The sequence below is a fragment of the Saccopteryx bilineata genome, chromosome 3 (genome assembly GCF_036850765.1).
Source record: "Saccopteryx bilineata isolate mSacBil1 chromosome 3, mSacBil1_pri_phased_curated, whole genome shotgun sequence".
Lineage (NCBI taxonomy): Eukaryota > Metazoa > Chordata > Mammalia > Chiroptera > Emballonuridae > Saccopteryx > Saccopteryx bilineata.
Window position 1 is genome coordinate 314,112,325 of NC_089492.1, and position 17,804 is coordinate 314,130,128.

At 52.4% G+C, this 17,804-nt stretch overlaps 2 protein-coding genes across 5 annotated transcripts in view; both read right to left on the reverse strand.

Annotated features, from left to right (window-relative positions):
• Positions 1–454: 454 nt before the first annotated feature.
• On the reverse strand, positions 455–13,624 carry TOMM40 (translocase of outer mitochondrial membrane 40). The gene is made up of 10 exons (XM_066271844.1): positions 13,525–13,624; positions 13,148–13,427; positions 12,360–12,427; positions 11,762–11,854; positions 10,880–10,981; positions 10,695–10,800; positions 3,358–3,480; positions 3,151–3,227; positions 2,932–3,034; positions 455–1,071 (listed from the first exon to the last, which is right to left on the reverse strand). Exons 2-10 carry the CDS (start codon positions 13,419–13,421, stop codon positions 932–934), a joined length of 1,086 nt encoding a protein of 361 aa, XP_066127941.1. The 5' UTR covers positions 13,422–13,427; positions 13,525–13,624; the 3' UTR covers positions 455–931.
• Positions 13,625–15,000: 1,376 nt separating this feature from the next.
• NECTIN2 (nectin cell adhesion molecule 2) overlaps positions 15,001–17,804 on the reverse strand; it is a 29,091-nt gene continuing 26,287 nt past the window's right edge. For 3 of the 4 annotated variants that reach the window (XM_066271847.1, XM_066271850.1, XM_066271846.1), the window contains exons 7-9: positions 17,573–17,636; positions 17,345–17,431; positions 15,001–16,031 (exon numbers count right to left, since the gene is read on the reverse strand). In XM_066271847.1, the coding sequence (XP_066127944.1) occupies positions 15,768–16,031; positions 17,345–17,431; positions 17,573–17,636 (415 nt within the window). In that variant the 3' untranslated portion in view covers positions 15,001–15,767. The remainder of the gene's footprint in view (positions 16,032–17,344; positions 17,432–17,572; positions 17,637–17,804) is intronic. The other variant, XM_066271848.1, reaches the window with a different exon arrangement.

Here is a 17,804-nt window from a genome sequence, read left to right on the forward strand (position 1 = left end):
CTTCTCAGGTGCTTGTATCCTTCATAGGGCTTATGGAAGCTCTGGCCTTCCCATCAGGAAGAAGTCCTAATTCCCCAGCACTCCCTGCCCTTTTTGGAACCTGGACCCCCCCCCCCCCTCGCCCCAGTCCCAGCTCACAGGCAGTCTCCTGCAGCCACTTTGGCCGGCCAAACCAGGGCCATTGACCACAAGACCACACCCTCTTGGACAGGGAAGGCCTGTGATGTCCTGGGGGGGGTTGAAGCCACAGGAAGGCTGTGATCCTGGGCCAGATTCTTCCCCTTGGCCTCCTAGCAGCAGCCAGGACTGACTCCTTTCCCGTGTCTCCATTCTGTGCTCCAAACCCTTGGCACCCCCTGCTGGCCACTGTGGGGAAAAGTAGGATGGATGAAATGAATAAAAAGGGGCACAGACGGGCAGGAACACCAGGCCTCCCACTTTTTTTCATGTATATTTTTGTTTTTTCTGTAAAATTTCCCAGTTCTTCCATAACTTATAAACATGATTTATACTGAGGAGTGGGTGGGAAAGTGGGTGGGAGCAGACAGGGGATGGGGAAGCTCCTCTTCTTGCTGCCCCCTCGGGGCCAGGCCCCAGGGCCCTTTGGGGATAGGGATGCCCCAACACCTCCCTGAGGTTGTCTGGCCACCTCTGCCCCTGGTGCTCAGAATCGGGCGTGCCCCTCGATTGGTTTGGGAGCCCCCTCTGGGCCCACTGCCCCTGGTGCTCTAAATCCTGAAACCGCCCATGGTTCCAGAACTCCCCCCTCAGCCACTGGGGTGATGGGTCACCTCCTTTCTGTTGTACCCCCACCCTGACCCCCAAGGAGGGAGGGGGGAAGGGAGGGGCTTAGTTCTCCCCTCCGTGCCAGAGGGAGGGGGCGGTGGGATCTGAAGGAGGGAGGGTGTGGGAAGCAGAGGCCAAGAGGGGCTCAGCCGATGGTGAGGCCAAATCCGCACTGGAACTTGTTCTTTCGGTGATTCAGGAAGGCCCCCAGGGCCAGTGTCAGGGGCAGGGGCGGGAGCTTCTTCTCCAGAGTGGCACCCACGATCCAGTTGCTGTCCACGGAGCCTGTGGGCAGACAGCTGTGCTGAGGGCCATCTGCCAGCTTCCCACTGTCCCTGTGCAGTCATACTCCAGGCCACCTCAGATCACCAGCTAGAATACTAGCTTCTAGACCCGTGAGCGTGCTGTCCCCTGAAACCTCTTCCTGCACCCCACTACTTTCTCCCCAGCTCACTCCCCTTAGCTCTCATCCCAGTGAGCCCTCCCCTCCGGGAAGCCCTCCCCAGGCTCCCCTAGCTCAGTCCTGTCCACCCCAGGTCCCTGCTCTCCGGGGAGGGGTCTCTCCTTCCTAATGCGATCCCTGTGAAGACAGGTTGTCCCCAGCACCCTTGGCACAGGCTGGGCCTAGTGGGTGCTCAGTATCTGCTGAATGAAAGACTGAGCCTGGGCTGACCTGTGGTGGCACAGTGGATAAATCGGTGACCCAGAATGCTGAGGTCGCTGGTTTGAAACCCCAGTCTTGCCCAGTCAAGGCACATATGAGAAGCAACTACTATGAGTTGGTACTTCCCTTCCTTCCCCCACCCCCTTTCCTCTCTCTAGAGAAAAAAAAAGACTGAGCCTGATAGATGTCCTCTTGGCCGGGGCTATCCCCACGTGGGAGGGAAGCCCACTCGCTTCACTGGAGCCGAGCTGGAACCCCAACCCAGCCTCTCCTGGCGGGCTGACAAAGAGCAAGGGCTGAGAGGCTTCAGAGGCAAAGAAACCCCTGGGCTGCATCATGGTCGGTGGAAGTCCTGCCCTAGGTTGACGGGTGGACTTTGGGGTGGTCTTCTGAGAACCTTCCTTCATACCCAAACCTGAGAAGCACTGAGGCCGTGATTCATAAATGGACATAAGGACCAGAGGTGGCCAGCCTGGGGGGAGGTTCTGGAACTGGTAGTGCCTGTGCAACCTCCAGGCACCTCGTTTCCACTAATGCCAGACAAAAGGGGTGGGCAGGATGTGCTCCAAGTTGCCTTCCACTTATGGAGAAAAAAAGAGGCCCAATGCCCTGGCCGGGTAGTTCAGTTGGTTAGGGCGTTGTCCTGACATGCCAAGGTTGCAGGATCGATCCCAAGTCAGGGGACATACAAGAATTAACCAATGAATGCATTAACAGGTAGAACAGATCAATGTTTCTCTCTCTCTAAAGATCAATAAGCCCTGGACTGTGGCTCAATAGATAGAGTAGTGTCCCAGCACGCTGAGGTCTCAAGGTTTGATCCCTAGTCAGGGCACACCGGAGAGGCAAACAATGAGAGCACAACTAAACGTAACTAAGTGGAACAAGTGATGCTTCTCTCTTTCTCTCCCCTCCCGCCCTCAAATCAATGCTAAAAAAAATTTAAATATATTTTAAAAAGTGCCTGACTGGGGTGACACAGTGGATAGAGCATCAGCTTGGGATGCTGATGTCCCAGATTTGAAACCCTGAGGTCATTGACTTGAGCACGGGTTCACCAGCTTGAGCTTGGGGTCATCAATATGACCCCATGGTCGTGGCTTCAGCAAGGGCTGGAGCCCCCAATCAAGGCACATATGGGAAGCAATCAACGAATAACTTAAAGAGCCACAACAAGTTGATGCTTCTCATCTCTTTCCCTTCCTCTCTCTCAAAAAACCCAAAAATATATTTTAAAATATAAAAATAAAAAAGGACCAAGTGCAGAGAAGGGAGAGGGCTGCTGGCTGGGGTGGGGAGGAAATGTGGTTAGGTGCAAAACTCAAGGCCCTGTCCCCACCTTCTTAACAAGCATTCCCGGGTAATATGGAGGCCTTCAAAAGTCCCAGCATGCTGCTCGTCACCATCTCCTCTGGCCTACACCCACTCAGAACTGAGTCACCTCCTGCCCATTTTCCAAGTGGGGAAACTGAGGCCTGTACCTTTGAAGAGGAGGTTGGCCTTGGGCAGGTCCAGCTGGTACCCGAAGGAGACACTCGTGTCCTGCATCCTCGTGCTGGCCTCAAACTCCACGCCTACCTGCAGCTGGAGAGGCCAGGGCAAAACAGAGTCAGCTTCCCAGCCTGGACTCCCAGGCACACAGCCCCTGGCAACCCAGACCTGGAAGTGTGCCCTTGGGGCCGGTCTCCCGACCAGCTCACCTGGTCACTGGCTTTGTGGTAATATGTTGCATGCATGCCTGCCTGGCCCAACGTTACTGTAGCCAACCAGTTGTTCACTGTAAGACAGCAGGGTGGGGGGGGGGAGGAATAGGTTATCAAGGGGACTTAGGAACCCAGGTCCCCTCACCCCTCAGACCCAGGAGTCCAAGTCCCAGCCCCCACTCCACCCTTGGGCCCCAGGCTCACATGTGTATTTCCCAGCTAGAGACATGACAGTGCCCTCCTCCCCAGGCCGCCGGTGGTAGACCAGCTCTCCGCCTAGAGCCAGACACGGTGTGATACTCTGAAGGTAGTGGGCCACGAGGATTCCTGCGGGTGAGATGACAGGCTTACCTGGGATTGGTGATCAGTTTCTGCCTGGCCAGGGTACTAGGCCAACCTGCTCCAGGCAGCCTGGAAGGCTGGCCCTTGCCGGAGGCTCAGGGCGTGCTCTGCAGCCTCCCACATGTTCTCCGCAGAGTTCAGAGGGGAATGAGGTCAGCCTCCCAGATCCCGTGGGACCTCATCTGGTCTGCACAACCCTGTGCAGCCCGCCTTTGATTACCACTGTTTACACAGGAGGCTGAGGGAGAGAAACCACTCACTCCTGGTCACAAAATGTGTGTGAACCACTCTCCACTGGGAGAGGCAGGAGGGGAAGGTTAGGGGAGACACATACTTCCAGGTGCTAGATGGCATGGGTTCAAATTGCAGCCATACCTTGCTCTGGCCAGATAGCTCAGTTGGTCAGAGCGTCATCCCAATACGCCAAGGTTGAGGGTTTGATCCCTGGTCAGGGCACATATAAGAGTCAACCAATGAATGTATAAATGAAGGAACAACAAATCGATATTTCTTTTTCTCTAAAAATCAATGAACTTAAAAAAATATATATATAGCCCTCCCACTTTTCAGTGGAATAATTGCAGGCCACTGATGTTACTTCCCTGTAAAGTAGCCTAAAGGACAGATGTGGGCACAGCGATGGCGCATGCCCAGCGCTCGTGAGGACCGAGCCTCTGCCCCTCCGCAGCAGGGATGGCTGGAGGCCCCTGGGAGTGTTTGCTAATAGGTGACTCTTCATTGCTGGGCTGAGACTTATTTGTGACCATCTGTGGAGCCCAGGAGAGCAGACTGCACAAATGTGATCTTACAGGCAGGGAAGAACCAGGGAAAGACAGAGTGGGGGACACAGAAACCAGAATGGAGCGGAAAGAGGAAGGGAAGATCCTCTGGGGAGAAACCCACAGAGACTGAGCAGAGACAAGCTGTGAGGTCACGTGGCCCAACAAGAAAGAGGAAGACCCCAGAAAGGGAAAGGTGGGGGTAAGCAGACAGGATGGAGGAGGCACAATGGATAAAGTGTCAATCTGAACGTTGAGGTCACTGGTTCGAAACCCTGGGCTTGCCTGGTCAAGGCACATATGGAAACTGATGCTTCCTGCTCCTCCCTCTCATTAAAGTGAATAAATAAAACCTTAAAAAAGGAAAACCAGATGCCCAAATTTGGATTGGCTGAGGCAGCAGGGCAGGAATGGGGGTGGGGGGATAGAATAAGTAGGTGGGCATCTCTAAGAGGGGGCTGCCAGGGGGCTAAGGAAGGCCGAGGGTTCATGGCCAGGACGTGGTGGTACATTCTGGGGAGACTGGGGTCACGGGTGGGCTGGAGCTAGCTGCTCTGGGCCATGCAACAATTCAGTGCTTTGCTTCCTCCAACAAGCAGACAAGTACAATCAAGTCCCCAAAACTGTTAAACCGTTACCAGCATACCACTGGGCATGATCATTCATTCAACTGGGGGAAACTGAGGTCACCGAAGGAAAAGAGATTATCTATGATTACCTAGAGTCACAAAGGGATTTAAACTTACTGGCTTCTCAGCTCTGCCAATGGCTGGGACTGAAGGCCATGAGACCCCTGAACTGACTCCAGCATCCCTCCTCTGGTCTCCTGGGCCTGCTTTGCCCCTTGCTCTCCCAGCCCCCACCCTACCCCCAATTCTGCCCGAGCCTCAGCCTCTCCCAGCAGCTTCCAGAGGGGCTCTGCTAAAGCACAACTCTACCCCGTTCCCCTGTTCCCCTGCTCAGAATCGGTGGGGTCTTCTCACAGCACAGCCTCAGGGAGACTGGGGTCGCAGGCCCCAGTGGCTCCCAGCAGCTTCCACACTGAGCCATTTCCTCTTCCCACAGGCCAGCGGGCCACACCTGCCTCCAGGCTGCATGAGCAGAGTTCTCTACTCCCTCTGGCCTGTGCACACGTTGTCTCCCCTCCCCCTGCCTGGCATCCCCGCCCCCCTTTGCTTAGATGGCCAACTATCTGTACCTAAGTATCTCGTAGATTTGGCTACTTCTCAGCAGCTGGACCAGAGCCACCCATGGGACTTCGGAAGCTGCCCCGCCCTGGTCCCCCTCTTACCCCTGACTCCCATCATCAGTGAGCACTGAGTCTGCGTGAACCGAAGCCCAAGTGCCGGCTTCTGTGCTGAAGTCTCTCTTCCAGCCCCCCACACCCAGCGAAATCTGGCTCATCTCCACGCTGTGCCCCCTTCTCTGCTCCCCAGGTACATATCCTGGGCCTCTGGCCCACCGCCACTGTGCCCAGGACTCACCTCCTCACGGCCCTTTTCTTGAACATCTCACCCCTCCCTGCATTGCTAGCTCCTTACCCCGCTCTTAGCCAGACCCAGCTCCCCTGGCACGGGGGCTCCCTGAGCCAGGGTTTTGTGGAGACCAGCAGCTCTCACCCAGGATCCATTCATTCTGTAGGGTCCAGAGCAGCTATGAAGTACCCGGTGCGTCCAAACCCCACGTGGAGAGAAAGTGGGTCAGAGGTCTGCGAGAGCAAAGAGCAGGCCTCGGGCGAGGGGCAGAGCCAGAGACCTGGGAAAGATGTCCTGTCTGCCGATCCACCTCCCAAACCTGCTGGGCAAGGGCAGGTTTGGGCTACCACTCCCAGACCTTTCCTCTGCTGAGCGGGGGCCACACCAACACTCACTGGGGAAGTCACTTGGGGCAGGCACTCAGGTCGGGGCAGCCCCTAAAAGTAAGGTGGTTCTTGACCCCAGCCGGACAAGACTTCTTTTTACAAACAGCCCCGCCCCCCGCCCCCCCACCAATGGAGTGCCCTTTTCCAAGTGCTAGCCTTCTCCCTACCCTCCTTCAGACTACACATGGCCATTTTAGACACTGTCTCTGTTAGTCCAGGTGAGACAGTGTCCCCTGCTGCAAGTTCTCGTAGTAACATGGACCTTTCCTGAGTAGGATTTCTCACAACAGCAATGAAGTCACTGTGCAGTCATCTCTTTAAGAACAAATCTCGCTCTGGCCCCGCACCCTGTGAGGGCAGGAGGGGCTGTCTTGGTCCTGCGCGTCCCGGCCCGCTCTACCCAGGGCCGGCACACACTAGGTGCTCAAAATGAAGCAGAGGCTCCATCGGGGCCAAGGCCATGGGGAAGGACCCAGGTAGAAACACGGGCCCTTGAATTAGGCCGTGATTCACATTCTAGCTCCTCTGCTTCCTCACTGGGTGATTCTCAGTAACTGATTTCACCCTGGGCCCTGGTTTTCTCATCTGTGAAATGGGGGCCATAAAAACAGACACCCCTGTCACTGTGGGGTGGCTGGAAACACAACACAGGGCAAGCCTAACTACACACCTGGCCTGGAACTTAGCACTGAGGATGTGTTCCCGCCGAGTCCTTCTGCGAGAGGCGGTCACTGCTACTGTGCCTTTGGACAAATGAGGAAACTGAGGCTCAGAGGGGTGCAGCCACCAGGGTCCTGAGTCCAAACTGTTGGCGGTAAGTTACTCGTGTGTTCAGCAGATACCAGGTCCAGCAGGCCCTGCTTTCATTAATGTCTGATGGGAGAAAGAGGAACCCAGAGGCCAGTGTTGGGGAGCATAAAACCACAATCCTGGCGAGCTTGCTTGGGGGGGAGGGTTGTACCATAGAGAATAGCATGGACTCTGGACTCCTATTCTGTTCCTCCAGGAAGCACTTCCAGTCTCTGGGCCTCAATAAGATGGGGACAATGGCAGCACCTATCCCACAGGGTTGTTGAGAGCATTCAGGATCTATTTACTGCTCTAACCAGTGCCTAGAACAACTGAACAAAGGAGAGGATGCACATAACAGGTTTAGGATCTAAAAAAGGGTGGAGGTAAAAGACGGGAATTGCCATTACACAGCTCACTTCTTTCTAAAAATTTGCTTACTGATTTTGTTTTTGGGCAGAGACAGAAAGAGGGACAGATAGGGATAGACAGACAGACAGGAAGGGAGAGAGATGAGAGACATCAATTCTTCGTTGCAGTTCCTTAGTTGTTCATTGATTGCTTTCTCATATGTGCCTTGACCAGGGGCCTTCAGCAGACCGAGTGACCCCTTGCTCAAGTCAGCGACCTTGGGCTCAAGCTGGTGGCCCTTGCTCAAACCTGATGGGCCCACACTCAAGCTGGCGACCTCAGGGTCTCGAACCCGGGTCCTCCGCGTCCCAGTCTGATGCTCTATGTACTGTGCCACTAACCTAGTCAGGCTGATTTTTAAAAAAAAATTATTTATTCATTCATTTTAGAGAGGAGAGCTCAAGAGAAAGAGAGAGAAAAGGGGGGAGGAGCAGGAAGCATCAATTCCCATATGTGCCTTGACCAGACAAGTGAAGGGTTTTGAACTGGCGACCTCAGCATTCCAGGTTGACACTTTACCCACTGTGTCACTGCAGGTCAGGCTACTTACTGATATTTAAAAAGGAAGGGGAAGACGCACAGACAGCAATGTTGATCTGTTCCTATATGTGCCCTGACCAGGGATCAAACCTACAATCTTAGTGTACTGGGATGACACTTTAACTAACCAAGTTTCCCAGCCAGGGCTACTGCTCACTCTTTGCTCAGTATTTTCTGAGCACTTATTCGGCCCCACCAAGGTTCCAGGCACTGGGCATACAGTGGTGAGGAAGCAGGCAATTCCTGGCCTGAAAGAGCTGACATGGACAGGAGACAAGCGATCAAGAGTGAGACAATTTCAGAGGAAAGTGCAGGGTGAGGTGATACCACGAATGTGACACTTTAGTTACACAAGGTCTTTTAGTGAGGCCTTGAGACTTTCAGCCATGTCAAAACCAGAAAACAATCCCAAGCAGTAGAAACAGCATGTGAAAAGGCCCTACGGTAGAAAGAACACAGTGATCACAGGAAGTGTCAGAAGAACTCATATGGCCCAACTGCAGTGAGTGTGTGAGCAGAGGGGGTGACACTGTCAGAGGTCAGAAGGGAACAAAAAATGTTCCTTGTCTTCATAAACACACCAACACTCACTGCCCAAGAGCCTGCTCTCCATAACAAAAAATATGGGAATCATCAGCTCTATCCAGGAGTCACCTGGACTCCTCTTTTATCTCCCATATTCCATCCTGTTCGCAAATTCCATCACCTCCAGTTTCAAAGCATATCCAGATTCAGCTACTTCTCATCCTTATCCACTGACCCTCGGTGGGTCCTTTTGTAATCTCTTCTGCACGTCAGCACAAGGGATCTTGTTAGAGGCCAAGTCTGATCCTGTCCCTAGCAAATTCCTCCAGTGGCCTCTGACACATTCAGAGTAAAGACCAAACTTCCACAAAGCCTTGTGTGATTTGGCCCCAACTCCTCTGACTTCTATTATTCACCCTCACCCACCTTCTTCCTTTTTTTTTTATTTTTTATTTATTCATTTTAGAGGGGGGGGGGGAGATAGAGAGAGAGAAAGAGAGAGAAGGGGAGGAGCAGGAAGCATCAACTCCCATATGTGCCTTGACCAGGCAAGCCAGGGTTTTGAACCGGCAACCTCAGTGTTTCCAGGTTGACGCTTTATCCACTGCGCCACCACAGGTTAGGCTTCTTCCTTTATTATATCCTCGCTCCTCCTTGATGTTCCAGTAAAGGGTCCTGCCTCAGTGCGTTTTACCTTGTTTCCTCTGGCTGAAAAGCTCCTTTCCCATATACTGGCTTGGCATTGCCCCTTCCACCCTCAGTCTTTGTTTATGTACATCATTTTTTCTTTTTCTTTTTTTAAATTTATTTTTTCTGAGGTGAGAACTGGGGAGGCAGAGACAGACTCCCTCATATGCCCGATCAGGATCCACCCAGCATGCCTACCAGGGGGTAATGCTCTGCCCATCTGGGCCGTTGCTTCGTTGCACCCAGAGCCATTCTAGCGCCCAAGGAGGAGGCCATGGAGCCATCCCCAGCGCCCGGGCCAACTTTGCTGCAATGGCCTGACCAGGAGGTGGCACAGTGGATAGAGCGTCGGACTGGGATGCGGAAGGACCCAGGTTCGAGACCTCGAGGTCACCAGCTTCAGTGCAGACTCATCCGGTTTGAGCAAAGCTCACCAGCTTGGACCCAAGGTCGCTGGCTCAAGCAAGGGGTTACTCGGTCTGCTGAAGGCCCGCGGTCAAGGCACATATGAAAAAGCAATCAATGAACAACTAAGGCATTGCAACACGCAATGAAAAACTAATGATTGATTCTTCTCATCTCTCTCCGTTCCTGTCTGTCCCTGTCTATCCCTCTCTCTGACTCACTCACTGTCTCTGTAAAAAATAAAAAAAAAATTAAAAAAAAAAGCATCACCAGAAGTAAAGGGGGGATATAAAAAGCTCTATTACTCAGGAAGATATAAATATGTATATACCTAAAAACACAAAAGGTTAACTTTGCTCCAATGGAGCCTTGGCTGCGGGAGGGGAAGAGAGAGAGAGAGAGAAAGGAGAGGGGGAAGGGTGGAGAAGCAGAAGGGCACTTCTATGTGCCCTGGCCAGGAATCAAACCCAGGACTTCAACATACCAGGCTGATGCTCTACCACTGAGCCAGCCGGCCAGGGCCTCATCATTTCTGTATGTACTGCTTTATGTGTGCCTGCCTCCACTAAAATGGAAGTTCCCAGAGGAACTTCCAAAGATTTAACTCTTTCTTCATCACCTTATTCTCTGTGCCTACAATAAATACATACACAATCAATATTCACTAAATAAATATAGAGAAATCAAAGAAACCCAGAAACAAGAAACAAAAACAAATCAATGGACAGATAGAAGTGCAGTGGGTCCTGCCCCCAGACAACCCAAACAAGAATTTTCCTTGTCAGCCTCCATATCTCAGATTACCTGTCTCCTCCCCAACTGCACATGGAAACAGCCACCCTGGGATTGGTTCTGTGTCCTCAAACACCAGAGTCCCACAAGTAACAGTAAAAACAACTCACTTTCTTGGGATCCATTATTACACACCTGATCACCTTTTAAGCATTTCACACACATGAACTTACATGACTGACGCAACAACCCTGTGAGGCAGCCCAATTTAACAGACGAGAAAACCGAGGCCCACAGAGGTGGGGTCTGAATCTGCTTTCTGACCAGATACTATGTTGCCTGATGTTTCAAAGCCCCTCCTGCCCATGACCATTTCTCAGATGGTAGAAAGGAGGTCCAGAGAAGAAGATGAATTTGTTGGTAAAGCTGGGACTGTAATTTCACTACCCCCTAAACCCTGCTCCTCTTACCTGAACCCACCAGGACATCTGGGTTCCCCAGGGTGACAGCTGCTGTGAAGTCAGAACCCCGGTACTCCCCGTCCACCTGCCAGTTCACAAACTTCGACTGCTGGGTCTGTGGGGAAGCAAGGGGAGTGTGAGGGCAGCCTGGTGGTCAGCACGGCCGGGGGGTAGCCGACTAGACTCCCACTCACCTGGATAGCCATCTTGGATCTGAGGCCAGGGCCCAGCTGGTGAATGACCTGAGCATTGAGGCTGCCACTATTGTCCATGTCACCGACCAACACAGGGAATGCCTGTGAGGCAGAGAGTAAGGTAATGTAAGAGGTTAGAGATCAGAGGCCTAGCATTATGGAAGTACGTAAGTGGTGGGCCCAGATGAGAAACTCAGAATCAGAAAGCTTCAGATTGAGGCCCCTTTTCAAGGAAGCCCTCCCTGACTACTTAGGCTGAATTAGGTTCCCTTCAGGGCTCCCATGGCCTTTGGGTTCCCCCAATTCAGCCCTACTCACCCTGGACTGTTACTCCCTGGGAACAGACCTGTCCCCTCTCTCCACTAGACTGTGAGCCCCATAGCTGTTTGATTCACTGTTATATCCCCAGAACAGAGCTGGGCACAGAAGGGTGGTACAATGGAGATCTGTTAAATAAATGAATTTATTAAACAGAATGTTAACTAATTCAGTCTCCCAACTCCCTGTGCGCCCCAGCCTCCTTCCAGGCCTCTTGTTTTGATCCCACTTCCCCAACCTAGCCTCCGCACAGCACCTGAGGGGGCATTTCCAAAGCATAAACCTGATCCTGACTTTCCCTAGTTCAAATCTTGCATGGCTCTCCAGTGCCCCCTAGAGAAAGCCCAAATGCCTAGTTTGGCATTCAAAGCCTCACGCAACACAGGGATGGGCAGAGAGCAGGGGTTCAGGACAAGGGAACATCTGATGTTGCAAAGTATCTTGGAGAGAGACAGTCCCCCTCACAACACCTTCAGCAGCTCTGGCCTCCTACTGACAAAGCCTTCTGGCTTTGACCACATATTTGTTAGGAGAACACAATGAATGAAATGAAAAGAACCTTACCTCTGTGGGACTCAGTTGCTTTGTCCCCACATACGTGACCCCAAAGTGGTAGTTGGACTCCCCGATTGTGCTGAGGGCTACTGTGTGGTTCACCTGAGAGAAGAGGGAGGGCTGTGGGGATGAGGCTGTAGGCCACCCCCAGTAAGCCCAGCCGAGCCCATCTCTAGCACCGTTCCCCTCCAGCTTGGGATGGGGGAGACTTGCCCGTTGGGCTTCCCTATGAAGAAGGAAAAGACAGGCATCTCTAGGCTCGGCAGGGAGTAAGGATGGGAAGGTGTGGTCTGACTAGAGATTTACATTTGATTTTAGTCAAAAACCAAGAAGTAATTTATACTAGAGATTTAGGGAAAGAATGTACTGGGGTTGGGGCTACCTACCTGGCACCTCACTTCTGCCTGGATGCTAAGGAGGAATGGACAGCTCTGGATTCTGGGTCCCTAAACACCACTATTGGCCTCCACTGAGAAGTCAGCCTGGCACTGTGTCTCAGAGTCCTTTCAAGTACCAAGGAGCCCAATCATTTAGGGAGGACTAAGGGGGTTGTATGTATGGATGCAGGGGGGTGGTTGGGATGACTTCTGGAGGCAGGAAGGCTCACCTGGAAATGGTTACTCAGCCCTTTGTTGACTGTGAGCTTGACACCTTCCATCTGAATAGGAAATAGCTCTAAAGAAGAGAAATGCTGTCATACTTCATTAACACTCACACATACACACACACACCTCCACCTCTCATCCCAGATTTCCCCTTTCCAAGGAAACACAGCAAAATATCCCACAAAGTATTCAACCAGTAAAATGGCAGTCTAGCCTCATAAATGGGGCCCGGACTAGGTAGAGCCTTTGCCTTCATCCAAATCCCAGTGTCACTACCTATCACTGTGTTACCCTTCGGAAAGTTACTTTACGTCAAATATGAAACCTGTGATGACTCTCACCACACTGCACACATTCAACGAGTTAACATACACTGAATGCCAGAACAGTACCTAATAAATCTCCAACACTTGACTATCACGATTATTTCAAGCCAGGATCCAGACGCCCCGGGTTCCACTCCCACTAATCCCTGGCTGACACTGTGACCTTGGGCCTCAGTTTCTTTGTCGATCACAAGAGGAGGCTGGCTTGGCTGATCCCTGCGGCTCCTGAGGTCCCTAAGGCTTTTCCCTCTACTCCTATGCCATTCCATCCCGAGGTTCCACCATTTGATCCCGTCGTTCTAAGCCTCAAGTTCAACGTTCCACCATTCGACCCCAACGTCAACTGCTAACGCTCTGTTAAATAATTCCAAAGGTCGGTGCCAATTTCCAAGGTGGCTTCAATGTGTGCCCCCTTCCCCCGAGACACGGGCCATCACACCTCCGCCGGGTCCCTCGCTCCTCACCTTTGCACTTCCGGTGGCACTCTTCGAACGTGCCGGGGTTGGGCAGGCAGCCGCAGGCCCCATCGTCCGCGCTATCTGCAGCGCTAGTAGCCACATTCCCGGGGGTCCGTTCTGAACCTCGACTCGCACCAGCCCCAGCGCCCAGACCGCCCCCGAGCGGCGGCAACGTGAAGCCCGAAGAAGAGGGCGGAGGCGGCGGCAGTCCCACGAGGGCGGGCGCAGGCGGCGGGGGCGGCCCAGCGGGCGGCGAGCTAGCGGCCAACACGTTCCCCATGGTCGCCTGCAAGGAGAAAGGTCGGAGGGCAGAGGTCAGGGCCCGCACGCTCCGGGCCAACACCCCAGCCTACCCCAGCCCTGCTCCAGGGCCCTGTTCTCACTGGCTGCAGCGCCTGTTCCCGGCCTGGGATCCACTGCTACCCCGTGCGCCACGCGCAACCGAACCCACTGCCGCCGCCGCCACCACCGTCGCCCCGCCCCGTCTAATCTATTGGTTAAGGATTCTCTAGGTTCCGCCTACCAGCTTTAGCGCCTGGTTCTGCTATTGGGACCATGAATGGCGGCTCCACCCACTTCTTTGGAACATCCTTTTTTATTGGTCCCCACTAGCAAGCAGGTCAAAGCACACCTCCCCGCCCTTCCAATTGACTCGTGGAGCCCCGCCTATTGGTTCGCGACACCGCGGGTTCCGATGCTCCTCCACCATTGGTTTGTAAGGAACACTTTGCAACGCCCATTGACTAGCCTCCGCCCCTTTTTAGAAGGCGCCCCTCTTATAATTGGCCGACTTTGGCCCTTGCAGCATCCTAATTGGCTTCTGCATGCACGGTGACATAATCAGTCTGGTGTGCTCATTGGCTAACGTGCCAGGGTCGAGGGACACGGGTAAAGGTGGGTTGCGCGGCAGAGGCTGCTAGGCAGCAAGGTCAGGCCTCGCGTCCCACAAGGCACCGCGGCAGAGGGGCAATCCCCAGTCCCAAGTCAGCGACCGAAAACCGGAAGTCCTGGTCCTTCCCACAGTGCCTCTAGAGAATTATAACCGGTTATGTGAACTCTCCTGCCTGTTGTACCCACAATACCCTTCACTTGTTTAACGCGACAGTTGCCACAGACCCACCCCTCTCGTCACCCGTCATGCCTTCCGCCCCCCTGCTCCCCGCACTCCGTACCTCGGTCACTGCGGCTTCTATTTTTGGCCCATTCATTCCTATCCCATTACCCAGCATGCCTCATCCTCATTCATTTTAGGTTCATTGCCTATACTACCTTTAGCCTATTTCTGCCTGTTCACTTACATCGTTTTTCTAGCCCTTCTTTAATTAACTATCATGTTTTGAGTCTATCACCCAGCATGGCCGCGGGCCCCTATTTCTCCACTAATTTGTCTCTGGCTCATTCATGCAGATCATGTCCTGATCTCCTTTTACACTATTCATAATTTTGCCTTTGGCTTCTTATTCTTACTTGCCATATCTATCCATTAAACCTGAACCCGTCATACTTAATCACTACCATTTTTGTCTCTGTTCCGTTTATTTCTGTTCATTATCTGTTAGACTGCTGTTGCACTGTTTCCTTTTCATTAAGCAGTGCCCTGGACTCCGCCCCCTGTCCTTCCATTACCCATCATTACTTTTTTGGTTTATGCATTTTGTTCATTCTCCCCTCTTCATTTTTTCTTTTCAAGTCTTTGCCTATTTTTTGTCTGTAACCCATCTTGATTTCTACTCTACTGATTCCCTCAAGTCCTGGGCCCCCTACTAATTACCCATCATGTTCCACCCTCTTCCTCTTCACATCCCGCAGAAAACACAAGCTGAGACCTGGTCAAAGTATAAATTAATTATTTTGTAGGAAATGCCCTATTACAGAACAATATCAGATCCCCCACCCCAAACCAGGTGACCATCTTCCCCCACCCCACTGGAGATGTTTGGGTCCCATCCCACTGGGCAGCAGTGAAAGGGCTTAGTCTTCAAAGTAACAGGAGATTCTTAAGGCTGCGCCCAGCAAGGCACATTCTGCAAGACACTCATCTCATCTCATGGGCTGGGGCTTAATTCCCTGAAGACTGGAATTGGGGACATGGGGACTCAAGAAAGGTCTAGAGTCTAGACCCTGTGACTCCTGCCTGCAGGAGGGAAATAGGGAATCCCCTCCCTCATACCTCTGGGGAACAACAGGGTGGGGAGGAGACAAGTAGAGCTCTGCTGACTGCAGGGCTCAGGTCTGAGCAGCAGGGTGCTTGACCCCCAACATCAAACCCAGCAGAGCTATTGGTAGTTTACTGCCTGAGGACAAATCAGAGGTCTGGGGTCTTTTTTGAAATTTAGAAGTAGATTGGAGATGGTGAGACATGAGAGGTATGAAGTAGGAGTCCTTGCATCAGCAGTTGTGCAGAAACATACCCCTTCTCCCCAACTCATGAGATAAGGTTGCCAGGTTTCCATTGTCACGGCTGGTTTCTCTGGGTCAGTGGTCATAGTGCAGCCACCAAAAGAAGTCACAGTGAGATACATGTGTTAACTGACATAGTGTCCTGGCCAGAGGTCAGGGGGCACTAGATTCCTGCCAGAAAGTTGAGGGTTCAAAGAGTGAGAGCTGAGGCCAGGGCCATGGCGGCTCACACATACATGGCCCGGGACATGACAAAGCCTTTGTCCTGGTAGGAATCAGAGGGGCTAGAGTAGGACAGGGCATCGTAGATGGGGTTGATCTTGTCCAGGTAGTCTTCATCATCATCTTCGTCCTCTAGGTCCAGGGGAAGCCCCTCCACAACAGGTGGCCCTGGAGGCACCAGGATGGGGGACCCCAGGCTTGTGGCCCCCAGGAGTAGGGACCCTGACCGCTCTTCCAAGGTGGGTAGCTCATGGTACCGAGGCATATCCTGGGGGAAGGAAGGGAACAGGAGCCCAAGGTCACCTCCTGAGCATGACATAGAATCCCAATCTGCTCATCCACTGTCACCTGGGTCAACAATGCACAGGGACAATCATACAGCTTGTCCCTAATTCAAAGTCCAGAGCATGGACCTCACCTTGTCCATCCTGGGTCTGTACTTTGTCTTTGGTTCCTGACCCCAAGTCTTTCCCCATGAACCTTTGACTTCAATCTTGACTTCAAGTACTTAACTTTAAGCCTGAAATAGCCACTTAAATTTTTACTAGTCACAACCTCACTATTTGACCCCTGACCTCCAGGAGACCACTGAGGGAAGTGACTATCTGTCTTGTCCTATAGTATTTAGCAAATGTAGTTGTTCAACCTATATCCACTGACCAAGTGATGTTAAATTCTAACCTTACGTCCTTGAACTTTTCCAGTCATAACCTCCCCCACTGAATTCTAAACATATCTCAATGCCCTAAGCTCTGACCAGAGACACAGCTCTGAACTTGAGTTGTAACCTTTATTATTATTATTTATTTATCTTCTTTTGAGAGAGAGACAGGAAGGGGAAAAGATGAGAAGCATCAACTTATAGTTGTGTCACTTTAGTTGTTCATTGGTTGCTTTCAAGCCAGCGACCTCGGATCATGTCCATGATCCCACACTCAAGCCGGTGAGAATGCACTCATACCAGATGAGACCACGCTCAAGCCAGCGATCTAGGGGTTTTGAACCTGGGACCTCAGCATCCCAAGTGGACATTCTATCTAGTGCACCACCACTGGTCAGGCAATAATCTTTATTTTTTCTAATTGTTTTTTTTAATTTATTTATTAAATTTAATGCAGTGACATTGATAAATCAGGGTACATATGTTGAGAGAAAACATCTCTAGATTATTTTGACATTTGATTGTGCTGTGTACTCCTCCCTCAAAGCTAAATTGTCTTCTGTCACCTTCTATCTGGTTTTCTTTGTGCCCCTCCCCTCCCCCAACCCCTCTCTCCTTCTTTACCCCATCCCCCCCCACCCTAAAATTGTTTTTATTGATTGATATTTAGAGACAGAGTGGGGGAAGAGAAGCATTCATTTGTTGTTTCACTTGGTTGTGCATTCATTGGTCACTTCCCATGGGTGCCCTAACCAGGGATCAAACCCAGAGCCTGGTGTTTTAGGACGATGCTCTGACTGAGCTAACTGGCCAGGGCTTGAGTTGTGACCTTTAGTCCTTGGACCTATTATGTCATGGACTGACCCCTGGTCCTTAAACTCAGATCCTGAACCCAACCTTATCCTCTCCCGAGCTCTTACCTGCTCAGTGCATGACATGCCAGCATCAAAGTAGGGGGTCTTGAGTGGGCTGTGCTCTGAGGCCCCAAGAGTGAAGAGCTGGGAGGGCTGCCGTGGGAGGGAGCGAGGCAGTCAGGACCCCCACACAGCAGGCCTCTTTCCCCCGGCACCCCCCTTCCAGCCCGGGACTTAGAAGGGAAATGTAGGTATGGAGGTGGGAGCAGCCTGGGCTCCAGGCAAAGTGCTTACCATCTCTGGCTCCTCCGCCTTTGTCTTTGGGGTCGGTGCCTTGTACGAGGGAGGCCCTTCCAGGCTGTGGGGTCGGAGGTAGGAGGCTCAGACCAGAGAAGCCCTCCCACCCTAGGGCCACGGCACAGGCTCTTCCCTCTGCCTGGCATCCCTTCCCACCACCTCCAGTCCCCTTGCCCAGCTAATTCCAACTCATCCCATGAACCTTCTTCCAGGAAGCCTCCCTGATTCT